The 27438-nt window shown below is 34.7% G+C and overlaps 1 protein-coding gene across 1 annotated transcript in view; it reads right to left on the reverse strand.

Annotated features, from left to right (window-relative positions):
• SCMH1 (Scm polycomb group protein homolog 1) overlaps positions 1 to 27438 on the reverse strand; it is a 220165-nt gene that overhangs the window by 103457 nt on the left and 89270 nt on the right. The window contains 3 exon segments of the mRNA XM_037002370.2: positions 106 to 349; positions 4570 to 4658; positions 21306 to 21540. Of these exon segments, the coding sequence (XP_036858265.1) occupies positions 106 to 349; positions 4570 to 4658; positions 21306 to 21504 (532 nt within the window). The 5' untranslated portion in view covers positions 21505 to 21540.

Here is a 27438-nt window from a genome sequence, read left to right on the forward strand (position 1 = left end):
CCTTTGCCACCTAAGGGTTTTATTGAAGAAATGCTGACCATGAGAGATCTAGGTAATCTTATCAACTTGGGTCCTGATTTTAAGAGCTCAGAGATGGGCATTTACCTTTAGTGCCAGGCGGCTGTAGGTTGTCTCCAGTCAAGGAACACCAGCCTACAGGGAAGATGTCCCGGGAGTCGAAGCGGCACCAGTAGTCAAAGGCCCCTCTCCACCCATCAAAAGTGACAAGCACCTCTGAGCCCCGCACCTCTCCAATAGTGGCTGGGCAAATGAAATGAGGGTTCTTCCTGTCCACAGCTTCTAGCTTCATTCCCATTTTGAAGAAGTTGTGGGAAGGTGATGGTGGTTCCTAGATAAGAAACATAAATATACAGACCTAGACACAGAGAGAGGCTATGTATGCCAAAAGACTGCTGACTCATTTGGATGACTAAAGAATGAATGCTATCTAAAATTTATAATGAAGATTTAGTCTTTTAAATGAATTTCAAAGCATACTAAAGTATTACTTTGTTAATCTTAACGTCTTTGCTTCAGATCATTCTTAAGAAATAAAAGGTAACTGATAAAGTTGGATGTCCTTTGTGCCCTTCCCTATTCTATTCCCCATGGATGTTTTTATACCTTACTATGTGTACATATCTATTTGCATACTTTAACTTTTTATATAAGTGCTGGGCATACATATCATTCTACAACTTGCTTTTTTGTTGTTCAACATTGTGTTTTTTGAAACTTAGCCATATTGGTAAATTTAACTCTAGTTCATTTTAACTGCTAATAGTATTCCATTATATGTATATATAGCACAATTTACTCATTCTCTTTTGAAGGATATTTAGGGTTGTTTCCAATTGTTTACTATTTCAAAAGAGCTTGAATGACCATTCTTGCAATTGTTCCTTTGTACACATGTGGGTGGGTTTCTTTAGGGCATATACCCAGCAGTTGGGTATAAGATATATGTATACATCTTCTACTTTATTAAATATGGCTAAGTTGCCCTGGAAAGTGGTTGCAACATTGTAACTTTCTCCAACAGTGTGGGAAGTGTATGGGAGCTCATTTGCACAAAGTTTCCAAAAAAGTGTTTTATACTCTATTCTGTTCCCCTGGAACTTACTGTCTAATCCTGTACCACTACTAGATGTCTTATTAAATGGATATCTGGTAGAAAAAGTCACCCTACTTTGTCATTCTTCAATATTGTTTTGGCTATTCTTTCTCCTTGGTCTTTCATATTAATTTTAGAATCAGCTATTTGAGTTCTACAGAAAAACACTATTTGGAATCCAAAGAATTCACAGATTAATTTGGGAAGAAATTACTTTTGTGTGTATAATACTGAACCTTCCCATCCATGAACATGATAGTATTTTCCATTTGTTAAGTCTTCTTTAACACAGATTCTTAAATTTCCTTTATAAACATATCATTTTTTACTAAGATTTTACTGCTGTAATTTTACTGCTATCATAAACTGTACCATTTAATATTTTTATTTGCAAACCACCTGTTGCTGTTAAGAACGCAACTGATTTTTAAAAGCTGACCAGATGATTTAATGCTGCTTAGTTTATGCTGACTGATACACCATTTTTTTGTCTGCTTGATTTATTCAATTATTGAGAGATGTGTGGACCTTCCAATTTTTCTATGTAATTCTATGAAACCTTGCTTCACATGTTTTTTAGGAGAATGTACATTTGTAACTATTGTGTTTTCTTGGTGAATTTAGTGACTTCTTTGATGCTTTTTAACATCAGTCTCCTTTGTCTAAATTTAGTACAGTTCACACCAGCTTAATTTTGATAAAGATTTGCCTGGCATGTCTTTTGTTTTTACTTGCAACACTTTAATGTCATATTTTAGCAGTGTCTCTTATAAATAGCATGTAACTAGATTTAAGCTTATTTTTTGTGATAACTGTTATATTTAAATTTACTAAAATTATCATATTGCCTACTTATCTATTTAACCTGATTTTTCAAGGTTGTTTTATTTTCCTTTACTTACCTGAATTTATTTTCTTTTTCCTTCTCCATTGATTCCGATGTTAACCATTGTCTTTTAGTGGATCCCCTTAGGATTATAACTGTATAGTTGACATAATTAGGTCTAAAACTCTCATCTCTATTTCTAGCCCAAAACAACAGAAGAACCTTAGAATATTTTAACTACTCCTGCATCAATAGATGTTTGATAATTTAGTTCTACATTTTTACACTGCCAATAAATCACTTTTGTTGTTACAATTGTTATACAATTATAGGCAATGCTTGATTAGCTTTGCTCGTATGTTAAGCAATCTTCCTCATCACAACTTGCATCTCATTCCTACTTTCCAGGTTTTATTATCTTTTTCCTGAAATGTATTCCTCAGGTGTTCTTTCAATGGATGTGTTAGTGTCTACTGGTATTAGTTTGTTTGAAAATGTCTTGATTTTGCCTTTATTCTGAGATAGCAGTATATACCTAGACATAAACTTATAGGTGCACAACTATTTTTTCACAGAACTTTGAAGATACTATTTTATGATCTTTTGGCTTGTACTGCTGAGGCAAGAAATGTGCTGTCAGCCTACCTGTAATTTTTTTGAAGGTATTTTGTGTGATTACCTGCGGAGATCTTTTCTTTGATTTTGGTTATATCATAATGTTTTAAGGTATCTATTTGTGTTCATTAGACACTATGGAAAATTCTGTCATTATCTTTTCAAGTACTGACTTCTTTCTATTCTAATTAATCTTTGTGGATTTCATGTTCAGCATATATTGGACCTTCTAATATTATTCTCCTAGTCTCCTCTTTTAAGATTTTCCATCTCTTTATCTCTCTGTGCTGTATTCTGGGGAAACTCTTTACACATGTCTTTCAGTTAATTCTTTATCTATATCTAAGTTGCTTACACCTACCTATTAATTTTTTTTTTCGAACGGTTAAGTTTCATTAATGTATGTTCACTTGAGTTTTTCCATATCTGTCTTTAAAAACAGGTTTTACTTTTCTCATTTTAAAAATTATTTTTTATTCTTTAATCATTCTCAAATATTTAATTTATAATTTCTACCTCATATTCCTATTATCTGAAAGCCCTTGGGGTTATAATTTCATTGTTTGTTGTGTCTACTCATGTCCCCTCACGTTGGATGTGTGTTGGGAGTTCCTGAGGGCTCTGTGATTCTGAGTACTCATCCTCAGTGCTGCTTCACTTTTCGGACTTTTGTGACACCTGGGTTGAATGCAGCTAAACCTCCTAGAGAGGTTTTGGGTGTGCTTCTGCCAGGCATGAAGAAATATTTTCATGCAACTTTGGAGTTCCTGGACAACACAGGTACTTATTTTAACCCTCTATTTCCATGGGGCAAGACTATTTTATTTGAGGGGGTAACTCCATTCCCACCCCTACCCAGCACCTAGGCAGTGACTCTTCCTCATCAATGTGACAGTCTCTTCACTAAGAAGCAAACATCTGAGGGATCTGCTCTGTGTTTTGTATGTGGCAGAATCAGCTCTGCTTCCCTGCCCTGCACAAGCCCAAGGCTTTGTCTTCTATATGGAGTCTTTGTTGGTGCAGTTGTTAAAAGATAAGATCCTTGGTAAGTAACATTGGCAAAGGCTCTTAAGGCACCTGTAGGTTCAGTACACATATTTAACACTCTAGTTTTTCTTCATTTTGACCTCTGGAGAGTTTTCTTACTTCGTAGTAAGCTCAGCAAAGCATTTAAAAGAGTATTTTTTGGTCTCTTCCACCTCCCACCCCTATTTCGAGATATTCTGTAACGAAAGGGCTTTTAAGTTACCTAGCACAGTATATTCTTGGGACCACAGTGCTCTCATGTTTAGACTTAAATAGCAGCATAGGTAACCCTAATTCAGTCCCTTTTACAGTAACTCTAACCTCATTAAAGAATCCAATTCAGAGCAGACTGATTGCCTCTCCCCTGAGAAACAGGGAAGATGAATACACGTTTTGGATTCCTGTTCCACCACTTACCAGCCAGGTGATCTTGGGCAAGTTCCTTATTCAAAATTTTTTGTTTCCTTAACTACTACATGGAAATAATAATTCTTGCTTCAGAAAGTTAACTGTGGTTATTAAATGAGATAGTATATGTAAACTCCAATCATACTATAGAGGCTCAAAACACAGTCTTCTTCCTTTATGTTTAGCATAGAGACCTTAAGGAACTCCCAGATCTATAATAAGAATAGTTCCTTTAGGTTTATATTACATGTTATATGTTTTACTAACAAACACATTTTAATTTCTTCACAACTCTGTGAGATAGACAGAATCCCACTTTACAGATGAGGTCTATAGGGCATAGCTTATTATTGTCAGATCTGGAACCCCAAAACCAGGAATCCTAGCTTATACTATAATATTCCCCTGGAGATAATTGCTGCTTTATAAGGTACTAAAAAATCCTCCTGTGGAACTAGTTTCTGAGTAGGCATCCTAAGGCCATACGTATAATGTACACATAAGAGGCTCAGTAATCAAAAGAATGTAAGCATCTGACTTCAAGCAGTTTGGAGGTGGTGATATCTGAGAGATACTTTACCTTGTGGAAAATCCTGATGGGAGCCATCTCTGCTCCATTTAGTGTCTTCAAAAGGAACATGGGCCAAGAGGAGGCATTCAGCCGAAATCCTGCAATAAACATAATAGGCAAAAGATAAACAATGTATTTCAAAGGGAATGATATCAAGTGATATCGAGTCTTCCCTTGGGAATCCAGCTACTCCTGCCACAACCTATGCTGTGATAGTTACAGAATCACAGACTGTTAGAAAAGGACTTAAAGGTTAAATTGAAGAAATGCCTCATTAGACAGATGAGGATATGAGGCACATTCAGGGAATGTAACTTGCCCAAGGTAATGTTGCGAAGTAAGTAGTGGAACAAGTCCCCAGCCAAGTTTCCTGACTCCATGACAAGTATTACAGAATATTTATCATAATGCCTAAAAGACTTCTCTTGAAGAATCAAAAATAGATGAGAAATAGTTAACAAGTACTTAGAAATATTCTAGACAGTACGGTGTGAAAGTGGATATAATAATTTCTTTAGAAGAAACCAAATATGTCAACTGATAAGCTGAATATACAAGTAAACTTTTTGGTTTATCTCAATATAAACTACTTCTCTCTCTCTATCTCTTTCACACACACACACACATAGTACAAAACACTTTTTGATAATTCATTTTTACTTAAAACAGTAAAGATCAGGTAATGATGAGTATGGAAGGGATCATCCTATTCAAAAATATTTATTTTCCAGAGAGTAAAAGAAATCCCAGAGAGGTTAATTGTCAATTGTCATTCAGCAAGTAAAAGTCCATAAGAATGTACCATTTTATTAATAAATTATAAAAATAAGATTGTTTTTGCAATTAGGCTTTCCAATTAGAGCTCCAAGTACATCCTTCAATTTGGCTTTAACTGTGTCTCCCAATCTATCTCAGCTTTCTCATTCCAGACAAAAGAACAGATAGGCTACACCAAAGCTGCAGAGCTGGAATAACAATGGTGCCCAATATTATTGTGTGCTGGACATTGTGCCCATCACTTTCCCGCTTTCCACTGACTATCTAATTTAATACCCAAGACATCCCAGTGATGTACATATTATCTTGATTTTACAGATGAGAAAAAAGTAAAAAGTAAGCTGCTTAAGACTTCAAAGTGAGCAAATGACAATGACAGGATTGAAACCCAGGCAACCTGACTCCTGAGCCCACACTCTAAACCACTATGCTAAATTACCAAAGTACAGGTAAAATGAAAAAGAACCAGCTTTTGTGATTAGGTATTAATTAATAAATATAATTAAATTACAGGGGAGGTGGTGAGAATAGAGAAGAAACTGGAAATAAGAGAGTTACCATCCCACATGATTTAAACTTTTAGTCTCAAAGCTGTCTGGGCTAAGCCAAGCTTCCCAAGGTCAAGAGATTTCTTAGAATAGCTCATTTATATCAACAATAGTGATGCAAATGTGGATGTTTCTGTCACTCAATCTAAAATTGCTTATCTTTACTTTTTGGCTTGCCTAGCTATTTTTCCTTTTCGAAAAACTGAAGTGATTTGGTGAGCTTGTCTATTACATGGCTACCTGACCATGGAATGGAAAAAAATGTCATTTAAGAGTATCAGATTCCCCTAGACCAAGAGTGTGTATATATGTCTCAATTTGGGTCAACAGTTTTCTTAATATGATCTGCATGTTTGAGGAGACAGTCTTTCTTTCTGAGTTCTGGCTATAAAGATGTTTGTAGATTTGGCACTGCTACAAGAAGAACAGAATAAAGCCAACATAGAGCAAGAAATGGAGAGATATGAGTGTATTAAAAACTCTATGTCTGAACACTCCACAACAGGCCTTAGACTTCTCAGTTATATGAGTAATTCCTGCCTCCTCCTTTTTCCTTCCTCTAACCTGGTTTGAGTTGGGTTTTGCACTCATAACCAAACGAGTTTTGACTACTAGTTTTAGTTTGACCATGGTTTAAAAAAAATTAAATTTCTCCAGGAATCCAGACCTGGTCTGAATGTGGAGAAAATAGCTCTCCTTTAGTCAGAAAGGGTTGAAGCAAGCCAAATATAGAGCAGATTTGCTGTGAATGGTTCAGTATGCCTATGCATAAGGCAAAGTAAGGCACAACCATTGTTGAGAAATGCTCACTACACCCTGGTAAAAACAGTAGTAGGGAGGAATGACCACACAATTAGAAAAATCAGACTAATGTCCTCAGTGCTCAACAACGAGAGTGCCTAGCCATGCAACTCTCAATTCTCTTTTTTCAGAAAGGGGCTTCTATCGTATCTGGAATCTGAAGAGCTAAAAATAAAAAAATTCTTCTCAGCTCTGGAAATCCTTAGATTATTATAATAGCTAGTATGTATAACAGCTAATATGCATTCAATACATATTAATACCATGTATTAAGTATTTCACATGTAATTTCTTACTGGATATTTGAAATTATACCATGAGGTATACATTATTATCATTTTACTTTGCAGATGATGAAACAGAAACTCAAGAGAAGTAGCTTTCCCTGGGCAGCAAGTGGTAGAGGCAGATTCCATATATCACAATCTTATTCCAGACCTCATGGCTCTTAATTATTATGTTCCACTAGTTCCTAAAAAGCTTCTTCAAGAGTGGAAGGGCAAAGCAGAAATGTTACCAACCCATGGAATTACTGAGATATCCTTTCTTCACCTCTCAAAGTGATGTGGGACCCCCCTTCCAAATTCAAACATATCCATAATCTATCTTGGGGAGTCATAGATAGAATTTTAACATTTAAAGGAACCTCAGAAGCCATATAGTATGAAGACTTTATATTGCATATAGCTAGACTGAAGTCCAGAGAGGCTAAGAAACTCATGGTCACATAAGTTACTCCACATCAGTCTGGAGCCCCAGGACTTCTCATCTTTAACTACACTATGCTGCTTCTCAAAGGAGTATGTATTATGCACATATTATGTGCCAGGCTCCATGTGCTAAAAACTTTAAGTGGGTTATCTTGTTTAATCACTACTACAACTCTGTGAATTAGATATGGGAAAAGTTAATGGCATCACTTATTTAAACCCAGGTAATTGGAGCAAAAAGTCTAGAAGTCACCCTTGTCCCTCCTTTTCTATCACACTTCAAATACAATTAATCAGCAAGTCTTGGTGGCTCTTCCATCAAATGTATCCTACAAAAATGAGCCATTTCTCACCATTCTATGCTTCTTCCTCTGCTAACCACCCTGCTAACCATCCTAAGTTATAGTCAAACTTTGCCTGGAGTGCTCTAACAGCCTGTTAACCAGACATTCGGTTCCTATTTTTCCTCCCTATTGTCCATTCTATACAGAGCAACTGGAATGGTATGTTTTTTAAAATACCAATCAGATCACATAACTCTCATGCTTACATCCTGTAACACAATATAAATCTAAAGTCTTTATGTATGTTAACAAGGCCTACATGATCTGGAACTTGCTTCTTATAACTCATCTCCTAACACTCCCCTGCCCCTCCTTCATTGGTCTTTCTGTTCCTCAAAACACACTAAGCTGTATCCCTCTGCCTCAAACACCCTTGCCTTTCCTCAAATCTTTAAAAGTTCTTTGCTGAAATATCACCTCCTCAGAGAAGTAATCCTAGACTACCCTACCTAAAATAGCCTCCTAAATTCTGCTCCCTTTTTTTAATCCTTAGCTCTTATCACTGCCTGAATTTTATTTTTTCCTTGTAATGTGTATGTCTTTTCCAACTAGAATATAATCCGTAAGAGTTTTATAGAACAAAGGAAAAATCTCCACTTATTAAATGGATGTCAAGAATTAATAGATGCTTTATCAAGTTACTCCATTTAATCCTCACAAAAACCATGTGTGGCAGAGTTTATTAATGATCTGACAGATGAAGTTATTGAAATTCAAGGTTAAAAGTCAAGGTAAAGCAACCTACCAGTGGCCACACAACTAAACTAGGAAGCGGCTGAGCTAATATCACGAATTCAGATCTCTAACTCTAAACCCAAGTATGCAGCTAGTGTTCTGTGCTTACCTAGGATTTATTTTAAGAATATTTATTAAGAACCAGTTATAAAGACTTTTCTGATGCTCCCAAGGCTGTAGGCCTACTGAATGAATTAGGGTCCAGCTATTGAAACTCAGTGACCTGAGGAAGCGCTGGACTTAAATACTTGTCCTCAGTTGGTCTAGAATATAGTCAGAGTTCATGCCCTCTGGTGGCAGGTAACAGAACAGCACCTGTACCAGGAACCACATGCGTGGGCCCCATTCTCCACTCTGCCATTGTCCTATAGAAATTCCAAGCTTTGTGCAATTACTGGACTCTATGGCTGTCAAAATGATTCCCAATTCATTCTCTCCTCTGAGAAGAGCTTTACATACATGTACATATACACTATGTACAGAAATATGCCACTAACTCATTGTACAACCATGGACAACTCATTTCCCTTTCCTGTTTGTGTACTTGTCAGATGAGGACACTGAACTAAAGCAGTGCTTCCAAATTGAGTTTGGGTGTAGCTGTCTATCTGATTTTTACCCCAAGAGTGAAAGAAATGGGAAGTGGAACTGGAATAGAGGTGCTGAACAAATGGTCTTCCCTGAGGAAGAAGTGAATATGCAGCCTGCTTGTTTTTGGGAAGGACTGTTAGGACTTCTTTTAGTTCTGGCAGGACTCTGTTACCACTTCACTGTTACCTCCCATATACATACTCAGATATAAATTCATTCAGATTAATTTAATTGGGGTGAGGGTTGTGACTAATCTTGAGATAGGCATAGGTATGGATGGGTCTAGCTTTACCTAATGCCAGGGGCCTTCCTGCAGAGAAGAGGAAATTCAGTGGATCTTTTTTAGATTACCTTAAAAAAATTAGCACTTAACACACCATGGGTTAAAGTTACTTATCTCTAAAATTTTGCAGGTTCCTCCACAAATTTCCTTAAACAAGAGATCAAATTTCTGTGACGGCAAAATGAGATATGCATCTTTTTAAATTCCCCTTTTTTACAGACAGGCCCTGGAGGCTATTCAGCAAATAAGAAGACCAATCAGTGACAAAATATACAAAGGGTTCCTTTCAAAGTCAATGTACCACTTATACACCAGAGCACGTGACCAACTTTGCTGAGCAGGCAGTTTGTACTGGGATCATGACTCACCAGAGGCCAGCTTTGCCTGTAGTCCAGGGACTCTCGAACCTGGACACTGAAATCTCCTGGGGATCATTAAAGACTGTACTAGTCACACCCCCAGAAATTCTGCTTTAACTGATCTAGGACCTAGGCACTGAAATTTTTAAAAGCTTCCTAGGTGATTCTAATTGGCAGCCACCTTTGAGAACTAGTGATTCTGACAGCCCTGTTTAGAAGAAATAATCAGTCTTGAGTAGTAGATCAGGAAAATGGGGGCATGAGAAGAAAAGGTTGGCAGCACTTAGATAATGTCACCTGAGAATCATGCTACATTTCCAGCTTTTTTCCCTGGAGAACTCTGCAAAGGAGTAATGAATGTTCCTATGTGAACAGTGTGCATGTGCGTGAACACACACACACACACACACACACACGCACGCACGCACGCACGCATAAACCATACAAGATTTAAATAGAGAACGCTCTTTTAGAGCAATGCTTCCCAAATGTTGACCAACTGTGTCAGAGTCTTGGGAGAGCCATTTTACTATGCAGAATCCCAAGCCCCATTACCTAGAGATTCTGATTCAGCAACTCTGGGGTGAGGTCCAGAGGAAGCCTGGGGAACATGAACACACACACATATATATGTACAATTATATATATAATTTAAACTTTATTTTGAAAAATGTTAAGCCTAGAGAAAAGTAGCAAAAACAGTATATAGACTACTATGTACCCTTCACCTAGATTCAACAACTAGTAATATTTCATCTGTATATATATATATATACACTTTTCCTGAAATATGTGAAAGTTAGAGGTCATGACATGACACTTCACCCCTAAATACGGTAGTACATTTGTCCTCAGAACAAAGACATTCTCCTTTAAAACTGCAATATTATCATACTGAAGAAATTTAATTAAAAATATTCTCAATTGTCCCCAAAATGTTCTTTACATCTGTTGAAGTTTTAAAATACAGGATCCAATCAATATACTGCATTTTGAAATTAATATAAGATTGTATCTCAACTATACTTCAATTTAAAAAAAGAATAATATATTGCATTATTTGGCTGTCATGTTTCTTTAGTCTCCTTAAATCTAAAATAGTCCTATTGCCTTTTCTTTGTTTTTCATGAAACTGTTATTTTTTAAGAGTTTGGGCTATTTAATAGAATGTCCCACAACTTGGATTTTTTCTGATTGTTTCCTTATGATTGCATTCATGCTGAAAAGATTTGACAAAAATACTACAAAAATACTTCTCATTTCACTAAAGGGGCACATATTGTCAGTTTGTCTGATTATTGATTCTAAATTTGACACTTGTTAAGGGGTGACTGACAGATTCCTTCATTGTAATTTCCCTTTGTAATTAATAAGTAACCAGTGGGGAGAAACTTTTGAGGCTATGTGAATATTCTATTCTACAATAACCTTTTTACCCAGTGTTTTTAGCATTCATTTATTATTCTTGCCTGGTGGTTGTAAACGGTAATTAAATTAAATTGGTGGTTGCAAAATGGTAATTTTCTATCATCTATATTTATTAGCTGTCATTCTGCAAAGAAGACCTTTCCCTGCAACTTCTAAACTTTTTTGTGTATCACTAGGGATCCATGGATGCTGTTACCATTGTTCTTTTATTCTTCTTCTTCTTGATACTCATATTGTTCCAATTTGGCTAGTCAAGAGCCCCTTCAAGTTGGGTCCTGTGTCTTTTTGATAGATCCCCATCTTCTCGGCTTTCTGGCATAAGAAGATGTTCTGGATTCACTTATATTTTCTCTTCTGCTCAGCCTTGGAATCAGCCATTTCTCCAAGGAACCACGATTCCTTTTAGTGGAGAATGGGATTTAGAAACCAAAATCAAGGTGTGCTCATCGCTATTGGGGTGTCATTGCTTCTAGGCTTTTTCAATAGATAAAACTTGTAATGATTTTTTTTTAAGAGTTCACACAGATGCTTCCAATTCAAATTCTATACTGTAGGGTTCTTCTTCATGTTCCCCTATCCCATACTTGTATCTTATTTACTCATTTGCTCTATCTTCAATACATGCAAGATAGTTATAGATTAGTGGCAAAACCATTCACATTATTAAAAAACCAGAATTTATTTGCAGTTCCATTTGTTCTTTGACATATTTCAATTCAAGGAACAAAGAACACACGTGAAGGTTCTGTGTTCAAGTTATCTGAATTAACTTTTTTCAATTTGGTTATTACATGCATTTGATACAAAGCTCAGTTTCTGTTTATAATCAATTTTAGGATACAGTTTGCTCATCTTTTTTAAATTTAATTTTAGTTATTAACTAAAACATTTACATAATTCAAAAATCAAGAGTATAAGAGCGTATTTTCAGAGAAATCTCACTCTCATTCCTACGCTTTCCACCCTATCCACAGACACTCCTGATAGGTGACCTTTTCATTATTTTCAGTTTAACATTCCTGTGTTCCTTTTTATAAAACTAAGTATATAAAAATAAATTTTATGTATGTTAATGTGTATATGTGTATATATACACAAATTTCCCCTTCTTCTCAAAAGTGGCATTAAATACATTAACATTGTGCAACCATCACCACCATGCATCTCCAAAACTTTTTTCATCTTGCCCAACTGAAACTGTACTCATTAAACAATAACTCCATTTTCTACCCTCTACAGCTCCTGACAACCACCATTCTATTTTCTGTCTCTATGAATCTGCCTAGAGAGCTATCTTGTGTAAGTGGAATTATATAGTATTTGTTCTTTTGCAAGTGGATTACTTCATTTAGTGTAATGTCTTCAAGGTTCATTCAAGCTGCAGCATGTGTCATAATTGCCTTCCTTTTTACAGTTGAATAATGTTCCATTTTATTTATATATTTTGTTTACTCATTCTTCTATCAATGGATACTTGGATTGCTTCAACCTTTTGGATCTTATGAATAATTCTGCTAAACTTAAGTATACAAATATATGCTTGAGTAACTGCTTTCAATTCTTTAGCCTATGTACCCAGGAGTGGAATTGCTGGATCATACAGTAATTTTATTTTTAATTTTTTGAGGAAATGCCATATTGGATTTTATAGTGGCTGCACCACTGTGAAAATTTCACATTCCCACCACCAATACACAAGGGTTCCAATTTCTCCTCACCAGCACTTACTTTCTGTTTATTGATAATAGCCATCCTAATAGGTGTGCAGTGGTATCTCATTACGGCTTTGATTTTTTGAACACCTTTTCATGTGTTTCATGGTCATTTGAATATCTTTTTTAGAAAAAATATCTATTCAAGTTCTTTGCCCATTTTTAGATTAAGTTGAGTTGAAGGAGTTTAAATAAATTATAGGTATTACCCCTTATCAGATATATAACTTGCCAATATATTCTCCCATTCTGTGAGTTCCCTTTTCACTCTGTTGATAGTATCCCTTGATGAAAAAAAAGTTTTCAATTTTGATGCAGTCTAATTTAACTATTTTTCCTTTTGTTGACTGTACTTTTGGTATCATATCTAAGAAATCATTGCCAATTCCACTGTCATGAAGCTTTTTCCCTATGTTTTCTTCTAACAGTTTTATAGTTTAGCTCCTATATTTGGGCCTTTAATGCATTTTTGAGTTATTGTATAAGAGTGGAAGATAAAGGTCCAACCTCATTCTTTTGCATGTGGATATCCAATTTTCCAACACTATTTGCTGGAATCAGATATGTAACTAAAAATAACTTAATTATCATTCACATACCATAAAATTTATCCTTTTAAATATATGATTCAGTGGTTTTTAGAGTTGTGCGAAGATCATTCTATCTAATTTTAGAACATTTTCATCACTGCTCCAAAAAGAAACCCATCTCTATTAGTAGCCACTCTCCATTCTCCTTTCATCCCAGTTCCTGGAAATCACTAATCTATCTTCTGCCTCTATGGGCTTTTCTATTTTCTCTCATTGTGTGGGTTCTTTTCACTTTCCCGAGTGTCTATGGAAGCACAAAAACTCTTAATTTCTATGACTTTTGAAGTTTAATCTATCTAGTTTTACTTCTGTTGTTTGTATTTTTTGGTGCCATATCTAAGAAACCATTGCATAAATCCAAGGTCATATTTACTCCTGTGTTTTCTTCTAAGTGTTGTACAGTTTTAGCTCTTATATTAGTTTATCCACTTGGAGTTAATTTTTGTAGATGGTGTGGAGGTAGGAACAAACTTCATTCTTTTGTATGTGAATATCCAGTTGTTGTTGCATAAATTGTTGAAAATCCCAGTGAATCGTCCTGGTACATTTGTCCAAAATCAGTTGAGCATATATGTATGCATTTATTTCTGTACTCTCAAATCTAATCCACTGCTCTGAAGTCCATCTTTATGTCAGTAACACCATGTCTTCAGCACTATTGCTTTGCAGTAGTTTTCAAACTGGGAAATGTGGGTCCTCGGTAGTGTGCTCTTTGTCTAAGTTCATATGACTTTCTTTCTTAGCTATCTTAACATGGTGAATTCCATTAATGATTTTTCTAAAGTTAATTCTTCCTTCCATTCCCCTTCCCCTCGCAAAATGCTACTTTGTTTTGATGAATTATTAAGCATGCTGAATTGTAATCCCTAATATTTTATTTAGGATTTTTGTAATATTCATGAGAATACATGTGTTGTATATATTTAAATCAGATTTAGGTATCAAAGTTCTGTCTCATAAAAGAAATGTGGATATTTTCCTACTTTTTCTATGATGTAGGACTGCATTGTCCAGTACAGTAGCTACCAGACTCATAAGGCTCTTTAAATTGCAATTAAATAAAATAAAAAACTCAGCTCCTTAGTTTCAGTAGCCACACTTAAAGTGCTCAACAGCCACATGCGGCTGGTGACTACCATTCTGGACAGCACAGATATAAAACATTTCCGTCATCACACACAGTTCTGTTGGGTATCACTGACCAACAACAACTTACGTTTTGTAGTCTTTAAGGTTTTGTAAGATTTCCCTGTAAAATAATCTGCATGTAGTTCATTGTAGGAGTTCTTTGTAAACTTTTAAATTTTCTTATATCTCTGCTTAAACATTGTAATGCTACTGGGGTCAATTTTTTCCCATTTCATCTAGCTTTTCTAATTTATTTTCAGTTATTTCTCCCTTTGACATTTCTACTTTTGTATATTTATGCTTATTGTTTTTCCTTTATTAGGCTAACTAGTAGTTTCTGCATTTTGTTGATTTTTTCCCCCAAAGGACAAGTATTTTGACTTATTGCTTTTCTATTTTTCTACCTCATTAATTTGCTTCTATCTTTATTTTTTCTTCTACTGTATTTTCTTGGTACTGTGATTCTTTTCCTAGCTTTCAGAATTGGGAATTTATATCCTTAATTTTTAATCCATACATTTTTATTGATTTCAAGTATTTAAGGCTGTAAATTTTCTTCCAACCACGGCTTTAATTATAATCTCAAAATTTTGATATGTGAAGCATTATGTTTTAGGAATTGTGCAATTTTGGTTTACATTTTCCCTTTTCAAACGAGTTGTTGAGAGTTTTAAGTTTCAAGGTGGAAGGGCATTTACCAGAGTATAAAGTTTGATATGCATACACACAAACACACACACACACACACACAATTTACCTTATTCATTAAAGTCTTCGATAATCTTTACTTTTTGTCCTCTTGGCCAGTCTTGCCTCGAGAGAGGTGTGATAAGTCTTCTTTTAGTGTGTTTGTCTATATATATCTTCTGGTATCTACCATAATATTTATTTTATGAAGATAGATGCTTTGTAATTTGGTACTGAAATATATTGAACTACTACTTTTCATTATGAATTGTGTCACCTTCAAGCATTATTAAGTAGCTTCTTTGTCCTGTGTAATGTATCTTGAGCTGAATTTTACCTTGTCTAATATATCAGAATTCAACCTCTGCTATTATATTGTTTGAATTTCCTTCTTATACCCTTGATCATCCTTTATTTTTAGCCTTTCTTATTCACTTTACTTTAGGTTAACTCCTGTACACAGTATAAAAGTTGGGTTTGACTATGATCGTCAATCTGAAATTTTTTTAAGTAGGTGAGTTAAAACCATGTACATTTATTAAAGTTACTCAACTGTCACATTATATTTACTGAGTTTTCCACATTTAGTTCTCTCTCTGTGTAATCTGTTCTTGATCTTTCTGTTCCACGGTATTTAAAAAGTTTTAGAATTTTGTTTTAGAGGTTACCTTTATAATAACATTGTAATGTCCTTAACTCCTGTTTTCTTCATTTAGGCTTCTACTCTTTGGTTTATCACTTTTAAGTGGTATCCTTTGAACCCACCTAAAGATACTAAAGGAGGAAAGGTGTTTATTTCCTGATTCCAGTATTTGCTTTGCAGGCTCCTGCAGCACTGCCATCTTCTCCATTGCCCATTTCCTGCACTGCATGGCAGCCAGCAGTACCCAGTGACCAGTAACAATACCACCCTCCCCATCCTCACCTTAAGTAGTTTTGTAGCAACATTTCTCCAGAGAGACACCTCTTCATGAACAGTTTTTCTGGTACCCTAGAGGGCAAATTTCTAGCAAGTTCCACTGCTGTGGCACCACAGTGACTTCTCTCATCCAGTGGGTCACAGCTGTGTCCCCAACAAGGTGCACATCTCATCTTTGAGGATGGGAAGCAGAGGCTTTTCCTTGTATACTCTACCTCAGCCCTAGAGGAGTGGTATCTCCTTATATCTGTTATTCTTATATTCTTTAGAATTCTCTTTCCTTTAGATAAGCCAATCCCTCATTATTCCAATCCTCTGTTATTAAATTGTCTGTGTTCAATCAAATTCCTGTGTGAATATTCTTTCTTCACTTGACCCAGACTGATACCATACTATTCTGTTCTTGTCCCTACCTTTGTTTCTGTCTTAGAGTTACCATCCCTTGCTTGGATGAAGCTCTTTCTACAATTGATTCCTCAGGAAGGCTTTGGGATTACAGTAGTTCCTGAGTTCTTGCTGCCAAAAAATGTCTCAGTATAATCTCAATACTTGAAAAATAGCTTGTCTAGTCAGAAAACCCTTATTCTCATTTTTTTTCCTTGAATTTCTTCAAAACATTGCTCTACTTTATCTTGCTTTGCACTTTGCTGTTGAGAAGTATAATGTAAACCTGACTTTCTTTCCCTTGTAAATAATTTAGACTTTTTGCTTGGAGGCTTGAAGGTATTCTTCTTTATTCTTAGAATGTAACAGTTTTATCAAAATATGTCTTACAGATGACCAATCTTTCCCATGAATAAGGTAAGACCTTCCAATACATAGGTTCAGGTCTTCAATTTTTGGAAAATGTTCTTGTATTACAATTTTAAGTACTATGTTCATTGTTTTGTTTATCTTCTTCAGGGACTCCAATCATACATGCATACCTACATATACATAAAACACATTGGATCTCTGTTGACTTTGTTCTGTATCCAACAGTTCCTTTCTGATACGTTTTTAACCTTTTCTAATATTTATTTTTATTCTCTTGGCTGTTTTTAATTTCTCTTTTCAATGTCCCTTAATGTACTTTTGGTTGACTCTATTGTTTTATTGAGCACCCTGAACTGAGATTATTTTGTGTTCAATTTTTTTCTTGAGTTTGGATATCTCTATTTTCACATCTTCTGTTGTGATTTTCTAGTCTGACTTTAAAAATGTATGATTTAAGGTATTTTTCATATCTGTTAATATTAGTTTAGTTCAAGTTGAGTTATTGTACAATAGTTTTACTCTGGTTATTCACTGATTTTAGCAGAATGTTCAGTAGTTAAAATGGTTTTACCTTCATAACAGGCTTTTTATTCATATAGAAGATTTTATTGATGCTGACTGCTGCTTCCTAATCACTTAAAATGTCTTATATTTTCCTAGATCAGCAAAAGCAGGAGGTTCTATTTTGGCAGGGGCCTTGGGTCGTAAGTTTTTTGTTGGGATATTGAAATGTAGTTTCTTTAGTAGAAGATCCTGTTTGGGATGGGATGGGAAGATTGGTATACTTTATGATGTTATGAGTCTCTTTTGTTTCTGTATAACTCTTATTACTCAATCACCCTGCTTCCTTCTTTTCCTTCAGCATTATGTCTACCTCTCCTTCAAAGATTATTTATTTTCCCAAGATTGCTATCTCTATTTCCTCACACTTTCAATTCACTCTTCTTCTGATTCCCAGTAGCCAATGCTCTAATCCAGTAGTTATTAGACCTGTTCTCAGCATTTCCCACTCTGGCTACATATACATTTTTCTGGGGCTGTTAGCAATGGCTGTTAGGCCCCCATTGCTCACTCACTTTTCAATGCAGTTTCTATGTATGCAAAATTCTTCATTAAGGTATCAGGTACTAGCTCTAGTGGTTTCAGATTTTTATATCTGAACATGTAGACAACATGTAATTGAAATTTATGGTATTATTGACCCCTAGTTATTTTTAAGCATAAGTTATGGTGGTTTAATTTGCTTTCCTTTATGATCTGTAAACTTAAGAGAATTTATGGAAAGATTTTCATTTAGATGGTTACCATTATCCCTGGGAGGATTCTAAACAGTGATTTATATAGTAAGTTGAGAATAACAGTATCATGCAGGTACAAAAAAAATAAGGAATATCTCTACACTGCTAACAAGTAATCCTTAGGATATGTCAGTAAATGAAAAAAGCAAGGTTGACAATCATATGTATAGTATGCTATCATTTATCTATGAAAGTAGGAGACACATACAGATATATGTACATATACATATTTGTATTTTTAAAAATTAAGTATAAAATTAAAAGAAATGGTTACCTATGAGAGAAGAAAGGAATAAGGTGAAGGGAATTTCTCTGAATATATTTTACAGATTTGACTTGAAGAATGATGTATATCACTTTTATATTTATAAAGGAAAGAATTTAAAAAGCAATATCTAAAAGTCAAAAATAAAGTGAAATAAATGGACCTAAGTTTTGTTGGTGGCTCTGTCACCCAGGGAGAAACTAATCCAAATGGCCTTATTATACTTTATTGACTGCAATTCCTTCGGAGGGTAAGAAAAAGAGAAATGCAAATAACTCACTCTCCGTAATTATAATGGTGGTAGTGTTGGTATTGTTATTCTGAGACTGTTATATGTATATTGTAGAATAAAGCAAATGAGTAGTTTTGTTAGTGACATGGAGAACATGGGTTTTATTATTATACAAAGGAGATACAACTTTAAGACAGTAAAGATGAAGTAAGCAAAAACATCACTGTCCTGAATTTTGGTAGGAAGTATCAAAAACTAATTATTTTTTATCTAATAACAAATAACAATAATAATGATAATAACAAAAAAGGCAGTTTCTATCTCTCTATATCAAAATGACCCAGAAAGAATGACCAACCCAGTAACACTGAGCACTCAAGTGTTCAGATTATGGTCTCTAAATACCATTTTCCACTAAAAGGAACCCAGGTACCTAAAAGTTAATTCCATACTTGGGTGAGGAGATGTACAAGATGAGCCTGAAATATTTTGAAATTTCAAAAATCCAAGAGAGTTATCAAATAACTGAGGAAACAACCTGATGAGGCTCCTATGAGGCCAAAGATGGGACAATTCAAGAATCAGTAAGGACAATTAGTGCAATGGAGTGAAACACACCAAATATGTATGAATCCTTGAGTTTATGATACTAAACAACAGCTCTTTAAATTTTTTGGAGTATGCTAGTAAACCAATTTATTAGTTTGAAAATTAGTAAGTAAAGAAAAGAATCAAGCATTTAAATTATCTTTCCAGCATGAACTATGCCTCAGGATAATCAAATAGTTGATGGAAGTTTATTTTAATAAACATATTCCATTTAATTTATGTGGATGGAATGATAAATCAAAATTTCCCATTTTGCAACCATAACAAATTGATGGAACTAAATTACATGTCAGAAACCTATAGCCAGCAGGCTGGTCAGCTGTTTTTGTAAATGAAGTTTTACTGGAATACAGACTTGCTGATTGGATTGTCTTTTGCATTGTAAGGACAAAGTTGACTAGCTGCAACAGAGAATGTACGGCCCATAAACATGAAATATTTACTATGTGACCCTTATTTCATATTTACGGCCCATAAACATGAAGTATTTACTATCTGACCTTTAAAGAAAATCTGTCAACTCGTGATCTAGACCACAAGCTGTAATGACTGCTATATTATAAAACAAGAGGCAACTAGACCATATATGTTCCCTTATAAAAGGAAACACCACCACCTATGAAATACTCTTTTGAAAAAATTGAAGCTGAACCTGATAAAGCTGATAAAGCAATTTCTAGGAAAAAGAGGACAGAGAAACATGCTAAATGATACAATCAAGCAAAATCTAATTGTGGGAAATTTCAAAGACCAATGACAGGTTTTTCAACAAACAAATTGTGAGAAAAAAATTAGAGAGAAGGGGAACTCATAGATTAAAAGAGACTTAAAGGATATATCTACCAACAGCAATATGTAGGTATTATTTGGATCCTGATTCAAAGAAACTGTAATAAAGAGAGATGGACAGACAGATAATAGGGAAAAATTTAAACACTGGGTAAATATTTGTTGATATTAAGGAATTATCATTAGTTTATTTATATGTAATAATGTTATTATGATTATGTTTTTAAAATACTGTTTAAGGGAGAGATACTAAATATTTAATGATAAAATGATGCTATGTTTGCAATTGTGCAGGAGGGGGCAACTCTTTCAGGAAGTGTGTATAGGTACAAATAAAACAAGATTGATTATGTGCTGACAGTTATCAAGGATAAAGGATACATGCACATTCACTGTATTATTCTTTCTACTTCTGTAATATATTTGAAATTTTATATTACAAGTAATTTTTTTTAGTGGAGGGAAATGTTAAATAACCACCTGCAGTTTTTTCAAATGACACATATCCTCTAATACTCAATTAATCTAGCACAGCCTTCTAATGGGAACATAGCTTACAGCCCATAACCCATCTTTCTCTATCCTTCATCAAGACTCACTGCAATAGTGATTCATAGTGACTGATGAGATAGGTTAAACCTCTCAGGCATAGTGAGGCAAAAAACAAGAAGTGAATCGGATCTTGAGGAGAAAAAACTAGTGGGGTCATTAGTTTAATTAAAATGAAGAATTTTACCTAATAAATGATTCAAGGTGAGAAAATTACAAGGACCAAGTGAGGATTTAGCAGAAAGGAGTTACTTTTAACAAAACTCCTTTCTACTGGGAGATTTTTCTCTCATCTCTTATTATCATTATGGGATTTGGTAAAAATTCTATGACTTTTTGAGGCAGGTTAAATGGCAAGACCTCCTCTCAGGGTAATGGGAATTGACAAAGAAGGGTGAAGGGTGTGGCTTCCTGTTAGAAAAAGGAAAGCATGAGAGAAGTTTGGATATTGTAAGTTAATGCAGAGATTAAGATGTACAGATTTTATAGCTTATTTCACATTGGGTGGGCCTTTTCTTTTGGACCATGTGACAAAGAAGGATAGACAAGGGACCCTAGGCTTTCCCATAAACAGACATACAATTTCTGGAAGATAACTAATTGGCTAAGGAGAGCTTGGATCTGTTATTACTCACCCAGAGGGGGCTGCAGCATACCCCCATTCTTCTCACAGTTCCCAACGGGCTGAATTTCAGCTGAGTCAACCAGCCGCCAGAAGTCATTCTTGTTGTCACTGCCATCAAGGCGAAGGCGGAGGCGAGCACCTGTCAGTCCAACTACTGTGGCAATACAAGTGGATGTGGTGTTCCTGGGGTCCTGTGCTTCCAATTTCATGCTGATCTTGAACTCGTTGCTTGGAGGTGTATAGGACTGAGGAGAACAAGCCACAGGGATTAGGCAGGCTAAGAGTAAATGGCATTTTTGGTAAGGATGTTAAGAGATGGAACCTGAAAAAGTTACACTTTGGACTCAAATTGGCTACAGATGGGCCAGGAGCAACCACCTTGAATTATTCCCTAGTATTTATGACAGGTTTCATGCAAAAGAAACACTAAAAAGTAAGATAAAGGTGAAAAATTTCTTTCTATTGAAGTGTCAAATATTGATTCACACCAGTTAGAAAAGGACAAGAGTATCTCAAATGGTCCTTACTTAAATGCTTTCTCTTCCTATCTTTTCCAACTCCCTAACCTTCCAAGTAATCATAATTTTCTTTTCAGAAGCCATCCTGTTAAACGATTATATCCCAGTGTCTCTTCATGGAGCATTTCAGTATATTGGTTTGTATTTCCACCATACAGACTAACTACTGGGGGCTGTTTTTTTTTTGATATTTACATAAACCAATTAATATTTTTAGAAACAATTTTAAGTTATAATTGACATATAATAAACTATATGCTTTGGTAAGTCTTGACATATATATCCATGATACGATATACACCCTTGAAACCATCACCACAATCAAGATAATAAATTTGGACACACTCTGAAGTTTCCTTATATCCCTCTATAATTCCTCTGTCTAGCCCTTCCTCAACCCCTGTCCCCAGGCAAACACTGATTCACTTTCTGTCACTGTAGATTGGCTTGCATTTTCTAGCTCTAAGTGGAAAAATAGAAAACATACTTTTTTTTGTCCAGCTTTCACTTAGCATAACTATTGTGATATTCACTCACATTGTTTAATGTACCAATAATTAATTTGTTTTGTTTTAAAAGACTTTATTTTTTTTAGAGCAGTTTTAGGTTCATGGCAAACTAGAAAGGAAGGTACAGAGATCTCACATATAAACCCTGCCCACAGACAGTCTCCCTATTATCCACATCCTTCCCCACAGTGGCACATTCATAACAATTGACAAAGTTACATCAACACATCATAATTACCCAAAGTTGATGGTTTACATTAGGGTTTTCTCTTGGTGTTGTACATTCTGCGGGTTTGGCCAAATGTATAATGACTTATATCCATCATTACAGGATCATACAAAATAGTTTCACTGACCTACAAGAGGCTCTGTGCTCTCCCTATTCATCCATCACTCACTCAACCACTGATCTTTTTACTCTCTTCATAGTTTTGCCTTTCTCAGAACGTCATACAGTTGAAATTATACAGATATAGCCTGTTCAGATTGGCTTCTTTCCTTAGCAATATGCATTTGTTTCCTCCATGTCTTTTCATGGCTTGATAGCTCATTTCCTTTTAGGGCCAAATAATACTCCATTACTTAGCTATATCATCGTTTATTTGTCCATTTACCTATTGAAGCACACCTTGGTTACTTCCAAGTTCTGGCAATTATGAATAAAGCTGCAATAAACATCTATGTGCAGGTTTCTGCATGGAGAGTAGTTTTCAACTCCTTTGGATAAATACTAAGGAATGGTTCTGTAAGAAATCACTGAGGTCTTCTACAAAATGACTGGTCCATTTTGCATTCTCACAAGCAGTGAATGAGAATTCCTGTTGCTCCACATCCTCACCAGCATTTGATGGTGTCAGTGTTCAGAATTTTGTTAATTTGTGTAAGTGTGTAGTAGTATCTCACTGATGTTTTAATTTGCATTTCTATGATGACATATGATGTGGAACATCTTTTCATATATTTTTGTATCATCTGTATATCTTCTCTAGTGAGGTGTCTGTTAAGCTCTTTGGCCCATTTTAAAATCAAGTTGTTTTCTTACTGTTGAGTTTTTAAGTGTTCTTTGTGTATTTTTTTGGATTTATTTATTTATATGTGATCTTTTAAAAAATTTTATTTTGTTATCATTAATCTACAATTACATGAAGAACATTATGTTTACTAGGCTCCCCCCTTCACCAAGTCCCACCCCACACCCCATGTTCTTTGAATATTTGGGTAACAGTCCTTTATCAGATGTGTCTTTTGCAAATATTTTCTCCCAGTCTGAGATTTGTCTTTTCATTCTCTTGATAATTTATTTCACAGAGCAGAGGATTTTACTTTTAATGAAGTCCAGTTTATCAATTATTTCTTTCATGAATCATGTCTTGGTGGTGTATCTAAAAAGTCATTGCTATATCTTGTTTTTCTGGTATGTTATCTTCTATGAGTTTTATAGCTTAGGGTTTTACATTTAGGTCTGTGTTCAATTTTAATTTTTGTGAAGGGTGTAAGATCTGGGTCTAGATTACTTTTTTTTTGTATGTGGCTGTCCAGTTGTTTCAGCACCATTTGTTGAAAAGGCTGTCTTTGCTCCACTGTACTGATTACCTTTGCTCCTTTGTCAAAGATCAGTTGACTATAATAGTCATGTGGGACTATTCTGGACTCTCTATTCTGTTCCATTGGTCTGTCTCTTCTTTTGCCAATACCATGCTGTCTTGATTACTGTAGTTTTATAATAAGTCTTGAAGTTGGGTAGTGTCAGTTCTCTGACTTTGCTCTTTTCCTTCAATATTGTGTCAGATATTCTAGGTCTTTTGCCTTTCTGTATAAACTTTAGAATCAGTTTGTCATACCCACAAAACAACTTGCTTGAATTTTGACTACGTTTACATTCGATCTATGGGTCACATGAGAAGAACTGAAATCTTGACAATATTTACTTTCCTATTTTTGAACACGAATTGGACTTCATTAAAAGTAAAAATAGATTCCATTTTTTGGGTTATTTGATTTTGTTCATCAGTTCTTTAATGTTCCTCATAAATACCCAGTACATATTTTGTTGCATTTATACCTTAGTTAAGTTTTGGAGATGCTAATGTAAATGATACTGTGTTTTTTATTTCAAATTCCACTTTTCAGGGCTTCCAGTCTAATACTGAATAGGAGTGGCAATCCTTGCCCTGCTCCTGATCTTAGTGGGAAACTTACCAGTTTCTCACCATTAAGTATGAGGTTGGCGATGGGTGCTTTTTTTTTTTACAGATATTATTACTCAGTACAAGTATTCTAATATTCATCCATATTGTTGAATGCTTCTTACTGCTGAGTAGTAGTATATCATATTGGTAAACATTTGTGTATTTTCAGATTTTTACTGTTACAAATAAATCTTCTATAAACATCCATGTATAAAACTTTGTATGGAAGTATACTTTCTTTTCTTGGGTAAATAAAAGTGGAATGGATGGATCACATGGTAGGTATAGGCTTAACTCACATACCAGAAAATTTACCTTTTTACAGTGTGTATCAAGTGGTTTTCAGTATATTCACAGAGTTCTATAAACACCATTCCACTTAAATTTAGAACATTTTTGTCATATCCCCCAAAATGCCATGTCCATTAGCAGTATCTCCATTCTCCCCTTATCTCAGTCCTAAAACCACTCATCTACTTTGTCTGTTTCTATGAATTTACCTATTCTGGAGATTTAATATAAATGGAGTTATATGTGAGTGGTCTTTTCACTTGGTGTAAGATTTTTCAAGGTTAATCTATGTTGTGGTGTATGGGAGTATTTCATTTATTTTCATTGCTAACAATATATCATCATATAAATTTACTATATTTTGCTTGTCCGTTCATCAGCTGGGAGACATTTGGGTGATTCCCTCTTTCTGGCTATTATGTATAATGATGTCATGAACATTTGTGTATAAGTTTTGTGTGGTCATATATTTTCATTTCTTTTGGGTATACACATAGGAGATTGCTGGGTCATGTGTTAATTCTATGTCTAACATTCTGAATAGACCCTAAACTTTTTTCTAAAGCAGCTACAGCATTTTATAATCTCACAATCTCACCAGCAATGTATGAGGTTCCAATTTCTCCACATCCTCATCAACACTTGTTATTGTCTGCCTTTTTTATTTCAGCTGTCCTAATAGATGTGAAGTAGTGTTTCACTGCAGTTTGATTTGCATTCTCCTAAAGATTAGTGATGTTAAGAATCTTTTATGTGTGCTTGGCCATTTGTAGATATTTGGAGAAATATTGCATAAATTAGCATAATATTGCATAAAAATTAGCTTATTTGTTTTAACTGTTAATTTAACTGTTGAGTTATAAGTTCTTCATATCTTCTGATAAGTCCCTTACCAGATACATGATTTGCAAATATTTTCCCCCATTGGGTGGGCTGTCTTTTCCCTTTCTTGATAAAGTGTCTTTGGAAGCACAAAATCTTGATGAAGTCCAATCTATCTTCTTTTCTTGTCATTTGTTTTTGATGCTGTATCTAAGAAACCACTGCCTAATCCAAGGTCATGAAGATTTATTTACTCCAATGTTTTTTCCAAGGTCATGAAGATTTACTCCAATGTTTTTCTCTAAGATTTTCATAGTTTTAGTTCTTACATTTAGGACTATCATCCACTTGGAGTTAATTTTTGCCTATGGTGTGGAGGTAGGGTCAAACCTCATTCTTTTGGATATGGATATCCAGTTGTCCCTGCATCAGTTCTTGAAAATCCCACTAAATTGTCTTGGCATCCTTGTCCAAGCATAAATGTATGAGTTTATTTCTGGACTCTCAAATATAATTCACTGATTTATATGTCTATCTTTATGACAGTTACCACATCTTGAATATTGTTATAGTTAAGTTTTGAAATGAGGAAGTGAATCTCCTATCTTTGTTTTCCTTTTCCAAGACTGTTTAGCTATTCTGGGTCCCTTATATTTCTATATGGATTTTAGGATCAACCTGTCAACTTCCATAAGATAGGCAGTTGGGACTTAATAAGAATTACATCAAAATGACAGATCAACCTGGGGAGTATTGCTATCAGCTGTGATTTGCTAATATTTTCTTGGAGTCTAGAGCTCATATTTTCATTCTTTTACCACTATCTTTTGAAGAGCAGAAGTTAATTTCAGCCAAGTCTATTTTATGATTTTTTAAATAGATCATGTTTTTGACAAGGTGTTTTCTAAAGTTTACTCTATATAAGTTTTGCATATTTGTTAATTTATTACTAAATATGGCTTTTTTGCTGCTATTGTAAATAGGAGTTTCTCTTCTGTTGTATTTTCTGTTGAGTTACTTTTCATTATTGAGTAAAATGCTGGCTTTAGTGCTGAAATACAAACATTTTTTCAAGTAAAGGATTACTGAAATACCTAGTTTATTTAGTGATTTAGGTGGGTTTGTTTTTCTTTTTTTTTGCTCAGCAATGTGAAGTTTCTCTGCCAAACTATTTTCTAAAGTAATCTGACCATTTTAAACTTTCACCAATAGTTTATGAAAGCTCCATTTACTCCAAATCCTTGCCCCTATTAGGTATGGTCAATCTTTTTTATCAGAGCCATTTAAATAAATGTATATAAATATCTCATTATGGTTTTACTTCATATTTCCCTAATGAAATGTTGGCTACCAATTCATATGTTTATAAGCCACCTATATATTTATTTTCTTCGGTGTTTCTTCTAATGTTTTCAATTTGCATCCCTTTTATTTCTCTTTTTGGCCTGGTTGCATTGGTAGTACAATGTTGAACTAAAGTGGCAACAGCAAGCATCCTTGTGATGTTCAGGGGGAAGCATTTAGTCATTTACCATTAGGTATGAAGTTATCTGTAGAGTTTTCATTAGGTATCTTTTAGTGTTTACAGTTTAGGAAAACCCCTTCTATTTCTGTTTGTTCCAAGTTTTTATTAGTGTGGACATTGGATTTTGTCAAATGCTTTTTCTGCATCTATTGAGATGATTATATTTTTTGTTAGTGTGTTCATATGGTGAATTACACTGATTGATTTTTGAATGATAAATCAACCTTGCATTCTTAGAAATGAACTCTACCTGGCCATAATGAATTATTTTTATATATTGTTGGATTTG

Source organism: Manis javanica, chromosome 4 (genome assembly GCF_040802235.1).
Source record: "Manis javanica isolate MJ-LG chromosome 4, MJ_LKY, whole genome shotgun sequence".
Classification (NCBI taxonomy): Eukaryota; Metazoa; Chordata; class Mammalia; order Pholidota; family Manidae; genus Manis; species Manis javanica.